The sequence below is a fragment of the Musa acuminata genome, chromosome BXJ2-7 (assembly GCF_036884655.1).
Source record: "Musa acuminata AAA Group cultivar baxijiao chromosome BXJ2-7, Cavendish_Baxijiao_AAA, whole genome shotgun sequence".
Lineage (NCBI taxonomy): Eukaryota > Viridiplantae > Streptophyta > Magnoliopsida > Zingiberales > Musaceae > Musa > Musa acuminata.
In genome coordinates this window covers 35,810,613-35,825,831 of record NC_088344.1, presented here as the reverse complement: position 1 = coordinate 35,825,831, position 15,219 = coordinate 35,810,613, and the positions used below count along the sequence as shown (strand labels likewise).

General features: G+C 37.3%; 1 protein-coding gene across 1 annotated transcript; it reads left to right on the top strand.

The window, feature by feature from the left end:
• The first annotated feature begins 332 nt into the window (after positions 1–332).
• On the top strand, positions 333–15,000 carry LOC135617865 (ubiquitin carboxyl-terminal hydrolase 6-like). The gene is made up of 18 exons (XM_065118568.1): positions 333–542; positions 1,773–1,918; positions 2,041–2,076; positions 2,153–2,260; positions 3,495–3,595; positions 3,718–3,844; positions 5,822–5,881; positions 5,983–6,050; positions 8,255–8,305; positions 11,317–11,425; positions 11,593–11,681; positions 11,855–11,924; positions 12,022–12,102; positions 12,208–12,294; positions 12,762–12,810; positions 14,364–14,483; positions 14,568–14,642; positions 14,726–15,000. The coding sequence occupies exons 1-18, from the start codon at positions 347–349 to the stop codon at positions 14,773–14,775; spliced, it is 1,623 nt and encodes a 540-aa protein (XP_064974640.1). The 5' UTR covers positions 333–346; the 3' UTR covers positions 14,776–15,000.
• The last annotated feature ends 219 nt before the right edge of the window (positions 15,001–15,219 follow it).

The window sequence follows — 15,219 nt, the reverse complement described above, 5'->3', positions numbered from 1 at the left end:
TTACTTAAAACTCGTTTTAACCTTTTGCATTAACTTTATAGGGAACTACTAATTTTTGGTGAATGGACGTAATCAACCCGATTCCCAAACTTTTCGCGAATCACACATCACGGTCAGTTCCACCGTTTTCCTTGCCGTGTCCGACCAATTCGGGTGCGGTCCGACCCTGAGTCAATCTGAAGAACCGAAAGGTCCAAAGAACGAACTCATATGCACCGCACGACGGGAGTAGAGGGTAAGAATCAACGGTGCGGATGGAAAGAACGCGACCAGGGTGGGACGGCACATCGTAGCGTCCCGTGCGCGACCCACACCGTGGTACCCCGTCGCCGCGCACCTCTTTTATATGTCGATCGATGTTTGGGGAGCGCCCGACTCGTTTCTTCTCTCGATCGCCGACTCCCTACTCTTTTGGTCTCTCCTCTCTCGCCCAAGAAAACCCTCCTCTCCTCTCTCCCATTACCCTTCCTCCTTCTCCTCCTCCACCGCCGCCGCCCCGCGATTCGAGGACAGCAGTTGCGATTCGTCGAGCATGCCGACTGGTAGGAATAATTGCCTGCCTCAATCCGCTTTACTCCCGATTTGTCACCGGAGATTGTCAAGTGATTCGATCTCCATGAACGACGATGAGATGTCGTAAAAGCTTAGTTCATTGCTCAATTTGTTCGTTGCCTGTGTTGATTTTTCCTTCTTTGACGAATGTCCTGCCAGAGTTAGGTTTTAGTATTGTTTCTTTTCATTCGGTTGCTTTAGCCATGGTTTTTCTTGGAGCTTAACGTGGTCTCGAATCGAGAAAATAAATAAATAAATAAATTTATTTATTTATTTATATATATATAATGTATTTGTCGTGTCTGGCCACCCAAAAAGTTGATAATTTCCGGATCGTGCTTGGATATGGATTAGGTGAAATAATGTTCTACTTTTCACCCGTTTTAGCTTCGGTTTTGCATGCTTATCGTAAGTGAAATGAACGAGAATAAGTTTATGTGGGTTTAGCCATCAAAAGTCTTGTAATTTTTATCAGCTCAGATGGTATGTGGTTTGCTGTACCAAAGATATAATGATATAGATTGTGAAGAGGTGGCATGCGTTTGTAATATATCACCATAATGTATAATATGTATCAAAGTCATTGATGTGCAAACTGTTCGTATCCCAATTTCCCTACGCGTTTTGTTCTATACTGATATTTAGCCATTTGTTGAAGCATGCTGCAACCTTTCTAAAGGTGTCGCATTTCCTTGTTGTCTTGCCAAAAGATTCTTTTGTATTTTAAACCTTTAAAATAATTACATCCTCCCTAAAAACGTGTTATCTTCAGAATATGATAAAAACTGAAAAACAACTTGTTTATGGCATGGGTCATCAATTAGTTTCAAGGAAATTTCTTTGCCTACTGTGAGTAGGACATTTAAGAGTGATTCTTTTATCTTGTATCACCAGGTTCTCAGCTCATTTCAGTATCTGTCATAATTATAAATTTCTTTTGTGGAGTAATTGTGTTTACTGTCATCACTAAGAACGCTCCTTTTTGGTCTTCCAAGTAAAAAAAGAATAAAGTACTGACCATCTTGTGTCTTTGTTGGTTATGTTGTCATATGAATGGTTACATTGGTCTTTTAATTCCTGTGGTACAAATTATATGTCATTTCTAATTGAAATGTTCTCTTTTTTCTGATTTACAATTTAATGCCAACTAATTTAATTGTTTCCTAATACAATTTGTGATAGTGTATTGTGGAGTATTTATGATGCTTTTTGTGATACAGTTAGTGTCAAATGGCAAAAAGAAGTCTTTCCATCTGTGGAAATCGACACCAGCCAACCTCCTCTTGTATTTAAATGTCAATTGTATGCTTTGACTGGTGTACCTCCTGAGCGGCAAAAAATTATGGTCAAGGGTGGTCTTTTGAAGGTATATGAACTTCCATTTTATGAAGATTTATTATCCTTTTTGTGCTTGTCATGCAACTTTTTAAGAATTTTATCTTGGAGTTAGAGTTCTGAATTCGTAAAGACTACTTTTCTTTCATGTAGGATGATGCAGATTGGGCAACTCTAGGTGTCAAAGAGGTGTTCTTTTCTTTACTTCTGATGATCTTTTTATATCTTATGAATACAATATATGAAGTTTGTAATTATTCAACAGGGGCAAAAGTTGATGATGATGGGCACAGCCGATGAGATAGTGAAAGCTCCAGAGAAAGGTCCCGTATTTATGGAGGATTTGCCAGAAGAAGAACAAGTAGTAGCTGTGGTGAGGCTTTATCTTATCATTTATAATTATAAAGATTGTGCAGTTTGCTATGATGCATTAGGAATTGTGTGGGGTTTTTAGAGTTCCAAAATTGACATAAACTTGCATGATGCTTATACATGTAATATATGGGAAATATCTGGAACTGCCATAAGGGGTTGGATTCGTCAGGATTTTGGTTAGATTTGTTAGGTATGAGTTGAAGCTGACTAACCAATCTGAGTTGAAGCTGACTAACCAATCAATTCAGACCCAGATCTGAATCAGCCATCTGATTGGATAATTGTGAACCATAAGTATGTAAAACTATGGACAAGAAGGTTGGTATTTTGATACCAACTATGGACAAGAAGGTGTGTGTGTGTGTGTGTAATGTTGGATTAACATTGATTTGACTTTCAATAGGTCAGATTTCAAAATTTCAGAAGTTAGTAATGGACTTTACATGTAAGGCAATTGTGGTTTTTTGGGGACTTTGGATTTAGGGCCTATTTGAATAAAGAGCGTTGGAGAGGAGAGAACAAAATTGGTGAGAAGTGGATTATCCTGATTTTGGTTGAAATAAGTAGGAGCCTTTTTAGCTTTTTTTCGAAAATCTGAGATCTGGAAGGAAGTAGCGACAAGTGAACCGCTAAGGATCATTTTCCCTGTTTTCCCTTCTATTCCCTAAATCTAAACAGAGGAACAGAAAGTATGCTTCTTTCTATGTTTATCCTTCCCTCCCCTTTCTCTTTACTTCTCTTCTCTCCATAAATTATTATCCAAACAGAGCATTAAATTCTCTTTGCTTCGTGTGTCTACTGTGCCAATGGTACCTAGGATATCAGTTATGACATGTGACTGACAAGAGATTAGTACAGACAATACAATGCATATTCCATGCCATGTAGATCAGTGACTAGCACTCATTGTTGTTTATGTAATGTTGAATTCACTAGTTATGTTTCTTAAACAACCGACTATATTAGACCCTGTGATGGCACTTTGACAAATGAAAAGTGTCAATTCTTGTGGATGTTCAGTGTTTTCTAAAAGCCCAAGATGCTAGTTATTCTTTTCCATGTCTTTTGCCTGCAATGTTTATTGAAGTGGAAAGGTAGGTATATTCCTCAAATATTTTTTCTAGATTTTGGGATAATCATTTTATGATTATGAGAACATCATACAGTAGCTGTTGGGTTCTCTTACCATGTTTATTAACATTTGAAATAGTGGCTGATCTATATACCAACAGGGTCACAGTGCTGGTCTATATAATTTGGGAAACACGTGTTACATGAACTCTACATTGCAATGTCTTCATTCGGTTCCGGAGTTGAAGTCAGCGCTGTTGAGGTGAATGTGATTGAATCCTTATTCTGATTTATATGAATAATTTGTAGGCGCTAGTCGGTGCATTCTAATGGTTTCCCACATGACAAGTGTAACATGTTCTTGAATTTGTTGTTCACAAGCAGTTACACCAACTCAGGAAGAAATAATGAGCTAGATCAGTACTCACACCTTCTGACCGTCGCAACTCGAGATCTTTTTGGCGAACTCGATAGGAATGTGAGGCCTGTTGCACCATTACAGTTTTTGTCGGTTGGTTCTCTAAACCTCTTGAAGTTCTCGAGATTGATCATTATATTATTGGAGTTGGCTTTGTTTGGCTAACATTCTTCTTTTCACCTTATGGATTCTTTGCAGTTACCTGTGAATTTTAAAATATGGTTGTTTGCTTGTTCTGTTAGCTAGCTGTGTTAGTTATATATTGGTTTAATTGTCAATTGCCTGATAAGACTTGCTTATAGAAAGGTAGATTAATAAGGTGCTAAAGAGTTCTGTTTACTGGTAGTCCCTGTTGGGGGGGGGGGGGGGGGGGTGGGGGGATGTCCTAGGGTGCAAGTTGATAAAAACATCTCTTGAGGGATTGTCCTAGGGTGCAAGTTGCACGATAGAAAAAAAAGTCCATTTGTATGTTTGAATAACTGAATTCATTTATGAAAATGTCAAATATATGTCTATGTAATACACAAATCCATATATGTAGGTTGGCTTTTGTCATAATGTCGATATGCGTACTTGGATTATTTTTTAAATTTGAGTTTAATTGCTTTTGATAGCTTAAGTATATCTTTTGACTGCTTTCTAAAGTCAATTTTACTACTATAAGAGTCAATGTAGATTGAAATGATTTAAAGCATAGTAGAAACAGTCATTAGTATCTGATTAGAAGGGATTAAATGACTTGCTTTTGTGATTGACCTGGGTTTTCACCCATTTTGTAGGCTATCACTATGTGGCAACTATGGTGCATTAAATCCTTGTATGTTCTCAACCAAGATAGAAATATGGTCATAACATAGGCTTAACAGAACATTTATAATTATTCTTTTGCTTGGAGAAGTCTCATCATCTGAATTTGTTACAGTGATTTAAAAAACGCTAGGCGCCGAAAGGCGCCAAGGTCCAAAAACGCCCTAGGCGCTCGCGCGAGCGAAACGAGGTGTTAAAATATAAAAATATATAATATAATTAATAAATATAATTATTTAAATAAAAAATATGATATAAAATTTTAAAAATCTTACAAAATCACAATATCACATTAACAAAAAATCTCAAAATTCAAAACAATAACAATAATTTTGAATAAATAAAAATTAACAGTATTAAAATCAAAATAATATATTATTAATCTAATAAATAAAAAAATATTGTTATTAGTATATAGTTAATGGTATACTGTTAATAGTATACTATCGAGTCGATGTGAGAAGAGGAAGCAGTGAGCAACGATAGTGGGAGCGGGAGAGGTGAGCGATGATAGTGGCAGTGGCAGCGGTAGCAACGAGAAGCCACAGTGGGAGCAGGAGCGACGAGCGATGACAGTGGCAACAGGAGTGGTAGCAGCGAGCAACGAGAGCGGGAGCGACGACAGTTGCAGCGATAGCGGTGAGCAGCGACAGTGGCAGCGGGAGTGGCGACAGTGGTAGTGGTAGCAGCGACAATGGCAACGATAGCAGCGAGCAGCGGGAGCGGCGAGCGGAGACACTGGCAACGGTAGCAGCGAGCAGCAGTAGCGGGAGCGGGAGCGGGAACGGCGACAGTGGCGGCGGTAGCAGCGAGCAACGACAGCGACGGTGAGAGCGGCGACAGTGCCCGTGGCAACAATGAGTAGCGGGAGCGGCAGCGCAAACGACGAGCAGGGTTAGGGTTGGGAAAGTCGCGCTAATATCGGTGCTTTAGTTGGTTCGATTGAACCAACTAAAGCACCGGAGATCGAACCAGACCTAAAACGTTGGTTCGGTCGCCTGGTTTAACCCAGACGCTCGCTCGAAGCGCCCGACGACTGGGCTCGGGTGAGCGCCTAAGCAGCACCTCTTTGAAGCACGTCGCTTGAAAATGAAGCGAGGCGCTCGGGCTTCGCCTCGCCTCGCCTCGCCTCGCCCGAGCGCCTATTGAAATCACTGATTTGATATTATCTTTTCCTTGCAGATTATGTAGAAAATAATGGAGATATTTTATTATATTGTTTCACTAAGACATTAATTTCATTGTTATATCTTTTGGGAACAGATTTTGCGTAAAAAGTATCCTCAGTTTGCCCAGCAGCATAATGGTGGTTACATGCAGCAGGTTTTTATTTTCAGTTTTATGTTTTTATATGTTTTCTTGTATTTTGTTTGCATCTCCTTCATGATGAATGTTGGAAAATGTTGTTCTGTTCCTTATTGCAGGATGCTGAAGAATGTTGGACCCAGCTTATGTACACACTTTCTCAATCTCTTAGATCATCAGATTCCAGGTGCTTTCTTTCATTTGGTTCTTGGCCTCTTAGTAGTAGTTCAATTCTAGCAAGTAGCTTGCGTTATTTATTTTGATTTTCCTTTATATGTTGTTTATCGGATATCATAAAAGTTCTCTATTTGGAACTAATAATTCCAGGACCATGTAAATCTGATGCATTCCTAGTATATGATATTCAACAATGATGAAATGGTTGTCCTACTCTTTTGGAAGAAAATCTATTGCTTCTTGAACCTTTAGAATCACTGCTAGGTTTTTGTTTGCTAGAAAATATTAATGAATTCAAGATCAAGCTCCATTCTTACAATAGACAATAAATGGTTGATTACAAGGATCACTTCTAGGAAATTAATGTAAAACAAATAAATCATTTTTTATATTCAGACAAAGGAGAGAGGTAGAGAGTGGACCAAAAATGAGAAAGAAAAAGGTGCCTTTTCACTGATAGAGAAGAATCGCTACTATCAGCATACAAGAGGCTGAATATAACCCTTTAGTAAATTGTAAATCACCATTTATTTGTTGGACTTACCCCACATGAGGCAAAATGGATGATTCAAGGCTTGTGTAGACCACATCTGTCTACATGCACAACTTTTTTGTAGTTCATAAATATTAAAGATACCAAGTTCCTACAAAGTTCTGCTCCTACTAGTGAAAGGCTAACCTAGAGGAGAAGGGGGGTTTAGGCATCAGCCATTTCTTTTCTTTCCTCCTATTTCTTTGTCTTGTGGTTGGCTCTCCTGACTCATTCAGCAAACAATACTGATGTTGCCAGAAACTCATGACACAATTCTTGAATCTAATTAATACCTTAAATATGACCCTAGTAAGAAATACAATTCCAAATAAGACTAGATACTCTTTAATGTAACCACTACAGAAAGGACAAAATTTCATCAATTAATATAAAAAATTAGGAAACACATGACTTAAGACTGTTGTCATATGTAGATGCTACCTATAGTTATCCTATGCTATAATTGAATTGCCTTGTATGATATCTGCACTTACATTAAAATTGTGTTATTTGCTTATTAGTCAAGACCATGTTTTTTTATTCATCTTATTCATTCTCTTCCTTTTTAGAATATTCTTTGTTTTCTTTGTTTGATCACTCTTTATTCATAGTGGCCCTTGTATTTCCTTGTATTTGTGCAATAAACTATATGACACTAAAAATGATAATAGACAACTTGCTGCTACAATAGTAGTCTTTTCGATACCACGACATTAGCTGGCTACAGTAGTATGCAAGCACCTGTTGTCCCATCCTTGAGTAATCAATCTAAGGCACTTTGAACAGAATGTTTCTACTAGAATAGTCCTCTGATGACTAGTATCTCTGTGTTAAAGCTTTTAGTCCTTCGTGGAAAATCCTAATCTCTTCTTTTTTGAAGTTTTAGTCCTTTGGTAACTGTCATCTCTGTTTGATCTTGTTTTCTTGGGTATTTAAACTCTCATTCTTAATTTGTCAAAACTCTATAAGACAAAATATTGGCTAGTTTTTTTAGCATAACTAAAGCTGCTAGCACCTACTCTTCTCTAGATGTCAGTTTCTTCTTGAACTAATTCAGCGAAGAGATAAGGAAATTTAGAACGACCTTATGCCGATCCTAATCCATTGGCAGTGTTTTTAGTTCTGTTGATTTGATTGAGCCATTACATGCCATGCTACTGGTAATGGGTTGGCAGTGAAAGCAACATGCCATGCTACTGTCAATGGGTTGGCAATGTAAGCAACATGCCATGCTGGCACATGCTTACTGAAGTTAGTGAGTTCATTTGTGATCATGATGGTGCAAACTACACTGCATCCTGTGTCTCACTCTGGAAGACTGCAGGAAATTATTTGTGCATCGGCGTGTGCCCTTTTGCTATGCTTGCAGCCACTCACATTTCATGCATTGCATTTCACAATGAATCATGTTGCATAGTATTGTGGAAAACTTTTTAACACTAGGAACGTGGTCATTAACCTGCAACTGCCTCATGGAATTTGTATTTTTTTAAAAAAATCTTGTGTTGATGAAGCTCTCAGAATTCTGCCAGGTATTCTCAGTCAATCAACATTTTAGGCTCTTTTGTTGTTTGCCATTGTAGTTTGTTTTTCTTTTTTGTATAGTAATTTAAGTTTTGTGTAATCATGTAATTTGATTTTCGTGATCTAAACATGTGTATCTTCTCGTTAATACTATTCAGTGAAGCATCTGCGACAGTGAAGGCACTCTTTGGTGTTGGCCTTGTCAACAGGTACAGATACACGTTGCTTCAGCATTATCATTGTTGATTATTTGACATTGGAATTACTATTTGGGCATATTTGGTTGGGTTATATTTCTTAACCCTAAGTCGGGTTTTACAATGTTTCCCATGACCTGATCTGGTGTGTTTGCCCTGAATCCAACCCAAATGAATTTCAGGCGGAGATTGTATCTCGGTTTGGTCTATCTAGATTAATTGTTCCTTATGCATCATAATTATATCTGACCAGTGCAAATTTAGTTGTAATAATTCGTAGCACCAAATTTCTGCCCCACAGATATCCCATATTTATTTTTAAAAAAAACTAGCTTTAATTTGTCAATGGAATGAGGCAAAAGTTATAATAGATTTTGTCATGCTGTCCATGGATATATATTGACATGCCTCAGACTCTAGTATTGGTTTCAGTGAGGGGAAGTGGATGGGAGTGAGAATAAAGAGACAGAGAACATGACAGGGAGGGGTAGGGATGAAGGCTACCTGGGAAAACTAGTAAGTTGAGGAAAAGCATGCATCATGGAGGAGCCGGAGATGGAAAGCTTACTGGCAGATATTAGATTTTCAGGGGTTGGGAGGGTGCACGTTGATCTTTTTGCCAGATTAGGGATGAGGTTTATGGAGGCTAAAGTTAAGAGGCTATGTTGATAGGTACATATGACTAATAACCTGGATGTACATGTCCTAAATCAGGTGGCCAAAATATATATCCCCAAGTTAGTAGCTGTAAGCCTTTTAAGGATTTTAGATCAACCCAATATGCCCATCCCACCATCCATACTCTGTGGGACTAATTAAGCCGTGACAGTTTCCACCTAAGGGGTTGATTTCCTCATAACAATGCTAAAGCTATTGGATATCAGCTATTATATACACCAGGTCTGTTTATTCAAAATAGGAGCATGAGATAAATCCATATTCTTATTGAAAATTGCTTTTTACTCACCTGATTTATTATACAGTCAGAACCCACCACCTTGACTGGTTCTAAACTAAAATTGCTCTTTCCATCAGCAACCAACCCTTTTACTTGGTCAAACTACCATCTCAACATCATCCAACCAATTATGGATAAAAAATATCAATCTTGGTTGCATTTGACTGGGTGTTTGTCAATGTAACTGGGATGTACTTCTCATTCGAGTCTTAACATTTAAGTGAAGTTAGAGGATCCCTACCGCACTCTGAACCATGCTCATAAAAGCTCATTTCAAGTCCCTTGAAAATTTCTGATGGGCTTAAGTTTGGATTGGTCTAGTCCATGCATGTACCAAACCTACTATGATATTGTTATTGTGGTTAAAATGAATAGAAGTTAATTACAGTCTTGATGGGTTAGCATGGGACTTTTTTTGTTTCACAAATAACCCCATTGCTAGATATTACTTTGCTGATCCAACAACATATGCATGATTTTTCACATGTACAGTTGTACGTTTCAATGAACAGCTCATGTTTTTTCATAAATTGTGTTGTCTAAATAAGGTGTCTTCAGTAACTTGTTGTCTAGTTTCCTTTAGAGGATAGAAAAAGAAGCCTCTTATATTAATGAATATGAATTTCAAGAAAAATTATGTAATTTCAAAATGAAAGGTGAATTCTACATTCTGTTTTTTATCATAACTCACTTCTTTTGTGGTGAAAGATGCTTTCAAATCTTTGTTTCCTTGTTGAAAAAATTATAAAATAAGCTTTGAACAAATATGTTTTATCCATGCAAGCACATATAAGCATGGTATGTAATTTTGAATGGTACTGCTCGATACGGGTGGTACGTACCGGTCCGACAGTATATTGGTACGCGGACCGCCCGTTACTGGACAGACCGTGCTATACTGTAGCAGTGCTACATTGCTACAGTGTTACACTGTAGCAATGCTACAGTGATATAGTAGGAGGAAATCGCTCGGTAAGTCCTGGTGTATCGTTCGGTATGCCATGATGTACAGCTCGGTATGCCGGTACCGTACTGTATCGAGCCAACCTCGAAACACCGGTACGGTATGATATTGCATACCTTGCATATAAGAGTGTTTAATATTATTGAAAAATTAAACTAAATTTATAAATAATGAAGCAATTGTGAAATAAAAATGTTGATTGTAGCAAGGGTTCCTAATAGGCTTTGTGTCATATCAAATGGTGTCTTCTAGATTCACTTGCAATCCTGCTAATCTTGGTCCTTGCCATAGGAAAAACAAACTAAATGGTTGATCCATATTTCTGTTTTTCATTGATAGAAAATTTAATCTTGCTTCATTGCTTGATTTACAACAACTTTAAATGATGTTTGAGTTTCAAGACTTAGGTTTATTAAATTGTCCATTTATCAAAAATTAAATACATTTTACTGAAGAATATCATGAACTAATTGAGATTATCTGGTAGGTATTATTTTTTTGTTAATTATTCAAACCTGAAAATCAAAATTGTTAATGAATTCTTACATTTTGACATAAGCGTGCAAGGTCTAAAACTTTTGTACATTAGAATAAAACAAATTAGAACCCATTAGTTTATGAAAATTCATCTTCTAAAGCTGGATTTGCCAAAATGTTATCCACTGACTGTTGGCAGAAACAGATGACTAACATGCCAGCCCAGGACATGATATACGGGATGCATCATGCCAACAAGGAAGAGATATGAGGGCATTACTTGGGTGGCAAATCCTGGGTAGAATAATATTTGTACCAGTGCATCCTTGTATATGTTTTATGCAAAATATTAAATAAAAGAAGATAGTTAACAAAGCAATCTTGAGTTGGACTTTGTGTCTGAGGTGTTTTGTTTTCCAAAATATTTCTTTTCTGTTGTTCTCATGATATTGAACTTGGATGTGCAACAAATGGACGGTCGAATGCACCTTTCCCACTCATGTGGGGTTTGGTGTGGTCCGTGTGGAACATCCATCTTTAAATTAAAATGCCATTTTGGTTATTATCTGCTTATTTCATTGGATTTTGATGACGAATTATTTGACATTTTATTATCTATTCCAGGGTCTATTGTGCAGAAAGCAGTGAAGAAAGCTTTGAGAATGAATCGGTTTATGCACTAAAATGCCATATCTCGCAGGATATCAACCACTTGCATGAGGGGCTCAGACGTGTAAGTGTCATTAGTCACAAGCTTTTTTGGAAATTTATATAAAATATTTTCTAGCTATACCAAATAAAAGCCAAATTCTAGAATATATATTAGTTAGGTGTCTATGTGTCTATGTTTGTGTTGGATGTTCATTATCTGATGTTCACAGTGCTTTTTGTTCACTTCAGGGCCTAAAGTCAGAACTAGAGAAGATGTCTACTTCTTTGGGACGCAGTGCAGTTTTTTCAAAAGAATCATGCATTAGTGAATTGCCCAGGCAAGTCTAGTTTTTTCACTTTTTTTGTTTCTTTTATAAAATTTTAAAGTGGTTTTTTTCTTCTAAAAATAGTTTTAATATTTTTTCTCGAAATGGTTATTTATTTGATTTCCTTCTCCGGGACTTGATTGTTCATTGTTTTGAAGATAGTTCTTATTTGATTTCCTTCTCAGGTATCTGACTGTTCAGTTTGTTCGTTTCTTCTGGAAAAGGGAGTCTAACCAGAAGGCAAAAATATTGCGGGTATGTTAGTTTTATACTTTATCGTGTATCTTTGGAGTGCCGCTTTCCTTGCCATGGACATGGAAGCTTATTTTGTTTCCCTTTTTTTTTTTTTCAGAAAGTGGATTATCCTTTGGAACTTGATGTTTATGAGTTCTGTTCAGATGAACTTCGTCAAAAGCTTCAGACTCCTCGTCAGGTTTTGCCCACCTTTCTTTTGTGCCCTTTAGTTTGACGGAAAATTACAATATTTTACTGATATTCTTATAATTTACCCGTGATTTGCTCAATTGACATGGATAAGACACTACGAGAGTTAGAAAATGTCAAGCTTGGATTAAAAGTAGAAGACAAGAAGAAGGAACATGAAGTCAACATGCCTACATCAGAGGTATGTAAATCAAGACAGCCCTCTTTCTTTTGGTATGTAAATCAATGATTAGGTGAGCCCAATAATCATTGAACATATATAAATTGCATATATATTGTTGATTAGACCTGCAGTTCTTTTGGTATTGAATAGTAAGTATAAAGGTTGGAATCTATTGTCATTGAACTCACTGAGTTGGATCGGACAAGCGGTAACAAGGTGCTAATTAGGCTTAGCAGCTTCTCAACTGATACTAAAATTGGATATGGTACCCACCTTATAGATTGCAAAATAGTAATCATAGCAGCATTTAGGTAGTAATGCTAAGGCCTTCTGAGAAGTGACACAGTGTCAAGAAGTCATTTTAGCATCACAAATATTTATGAAGAGGCTGGTTTATTGTAAATATGTGCTAGAATAAGTTGCTTCACTTGCTTCACTTGCTTAACTCTATTCTCTTTTTCTTTGTTTTCTTGAATGTTCTGCAGGGGTCATCTAATGATAGTAGTGAACCATCTAGCATGGCTCTTGACAAAGGTAATTGATAGTTATTGTTGATGTATGAAGGTCCATGTAGAGTTTAACAAAAGGTCGTGTAGTCGGATATCACTCTCCATCACAGTGGTCTTGCATCCCAATTATTTGCTTGCAGCTCGAAGGCATTAATTTATAATAGTATGATGTTTCTTGTGTTTTCTGTATTTCCCAATTGCCATCTTAATCATGCTTCTCAACGCATTTCATTGTCAACAATTTAAGCCCTATTTATGATTGATAACATCCTTCATGACTATCTCAAATGCTTATAATTGTTGACATATCATTTGCCTCCGAAGTTCATCAGATGAACTTGTATTCTTCCTTTCTCTGATGACCAAGGGTAGGGTTAGGGTTTTTGGTACAGGCTGACCTGCATCTGACTTGGGCCTGACATGTATGATTCTGTCCTTAGTTTGGCCCATTTAGTGGTCTAACTGCATTTCAGGTTTGGTTCTTTTACGATCCCCTTCTTTCCAATCAATATTATGGTGTCTGAATTCAGCATCATCAAACTTTAGTGAAATCTCATATACATAGCACACTACATACTGTGTTCAGATGGATATATGGGTGTATTGGAATCATGATTTGTGTTGGTTCATTAGGTGCATCAATTTTTCATTTTTTTTGGGTGGGGGTGTGGGATGTGTGTTTATGACAATTTTGTGGTCGGGATGAACATACTGGGCGACCTTTTGTGGTATTGCAAAATCAAGAACTTTCAGTGCATACTTCTTTATAGTTGAGAAGTATTGCAAAATACTGGGCGTCCTATGGTATCTTTTTTCCAAACACAAGTTGAGAAACTTCTTTATGGTTTTCACCATGGATCCTCTTTCTACTGAACAAAGATCATGTCTGGTACTCACTGATGTGGATCATAGCTCATCAGCTTATGCTCTACACCTGCACCCTAATGCATCTGTGTATACAAGACCCTTGCGTATGAAGGATTGGCAACCAACAAGTTATCATGTTGTTGGTTTCCTAGATTTCTTTTCATTATTGTAATGCATGTTATAAATTCCATTTGTTTTCCCTTCCCAACCTCCATACTTTTTATTTTTATTCTCTTTCAATTTTCTGTCCTTTCATTTATGAGAGGTGCTTATCAGTATTGCTTCTCTCGAAAAAAACTAGACAAAGTGCTGCCAAATTTACACAGAACATTGAAACGATGCAGCTAAATTTACATAGAACATTAAAAGGGAAGGGAAGGGGGGAAATGCTTTGCATGCATTTGTTTGTTCTTTGCTGTTTCCTCATGTTTAAACCATGGGAAGACTAATTAAAAGACTCCACAGGTCATGGCTCCATCTGAGGATGATACCCCTAATATCTCCTCCATGTTACACAGCAATAAGCATAGTTTGTTCGTCCAGGTTAAGGAACTTGATAACTTACAGATTCATGAATCATTACATAAGTAAACACCACCAATCGATAAATTCACAAGATGCCTGACTTTTATATGAACTATGAAATTACAGGGGATGATACCTACCAATTTAGATCAAAGTCGCTTATTTTCTTTGCTCTGATGTCGACAGCTGTATCTTCTGAAGATAAGGGGCAGTTAACTGGAATTTATGATTTGGTAGCTGTGCTTACTCACAAGGGAAGGAGTGCTGACTCCGGGCACTACGTTGCCTGGGTGAAACAAGAAAATGGTCTGTCTAATAGGCTTGGATATTCCTTTGCTTGCCCTTTGTCATTCATTTTGTTTCTTATCGTGAAAACTGCTGATGATGCAGGAAAATGGATTCAATATGATGATGACAATCCAATCCCACAAAGGGAAGAAGATATTACAAAACTATCTGGCGGTGGTAAGACACTTAAAAGAGAGAATTATTGAACTTTTTTGTTGTTGTTGGACTTTTGCTCAAACGAAGTTGAACATTTCTGGCAGGTGATTGGCACATGGCATACATCTGCGTGTATAAAGCCAGAGTGGTTTGACAGAAAGATCAAAAGGAGGACTTGTACTGTTAAATCTGGAGTACAGATGACTTTTATTTGTTACGGGACCTAAAATATGCTGGTTATTGTTTGGTAAATAGCTTCCTCAAATGTGCTACTTTCTCCTTTTTGGTGCCGTTTTTACGAGTTGATCGAGTGATATTTGCGTTTTATACATGATACACTCTCATTTCTTTGATCATATATTATTGGCAACATTGCTCCTGCGAGGAATCCTTTTATCTTTGTTTTGAAGCTCTTGAGGCATGACGAAGTAATTATGGGTTCAGCGAAAACATGCATAAAGATGAGGTTTAAATATTTGGGGTTGGTATTGATGCAATATTGGTATACAACGTTGTGTTGAAACTCTTGATGTGTTCGTGGTTGTTGCTTTTCCTTGTATCATCTTGGAATTTAGATGTGTTCATGGTTGTTGCTTGA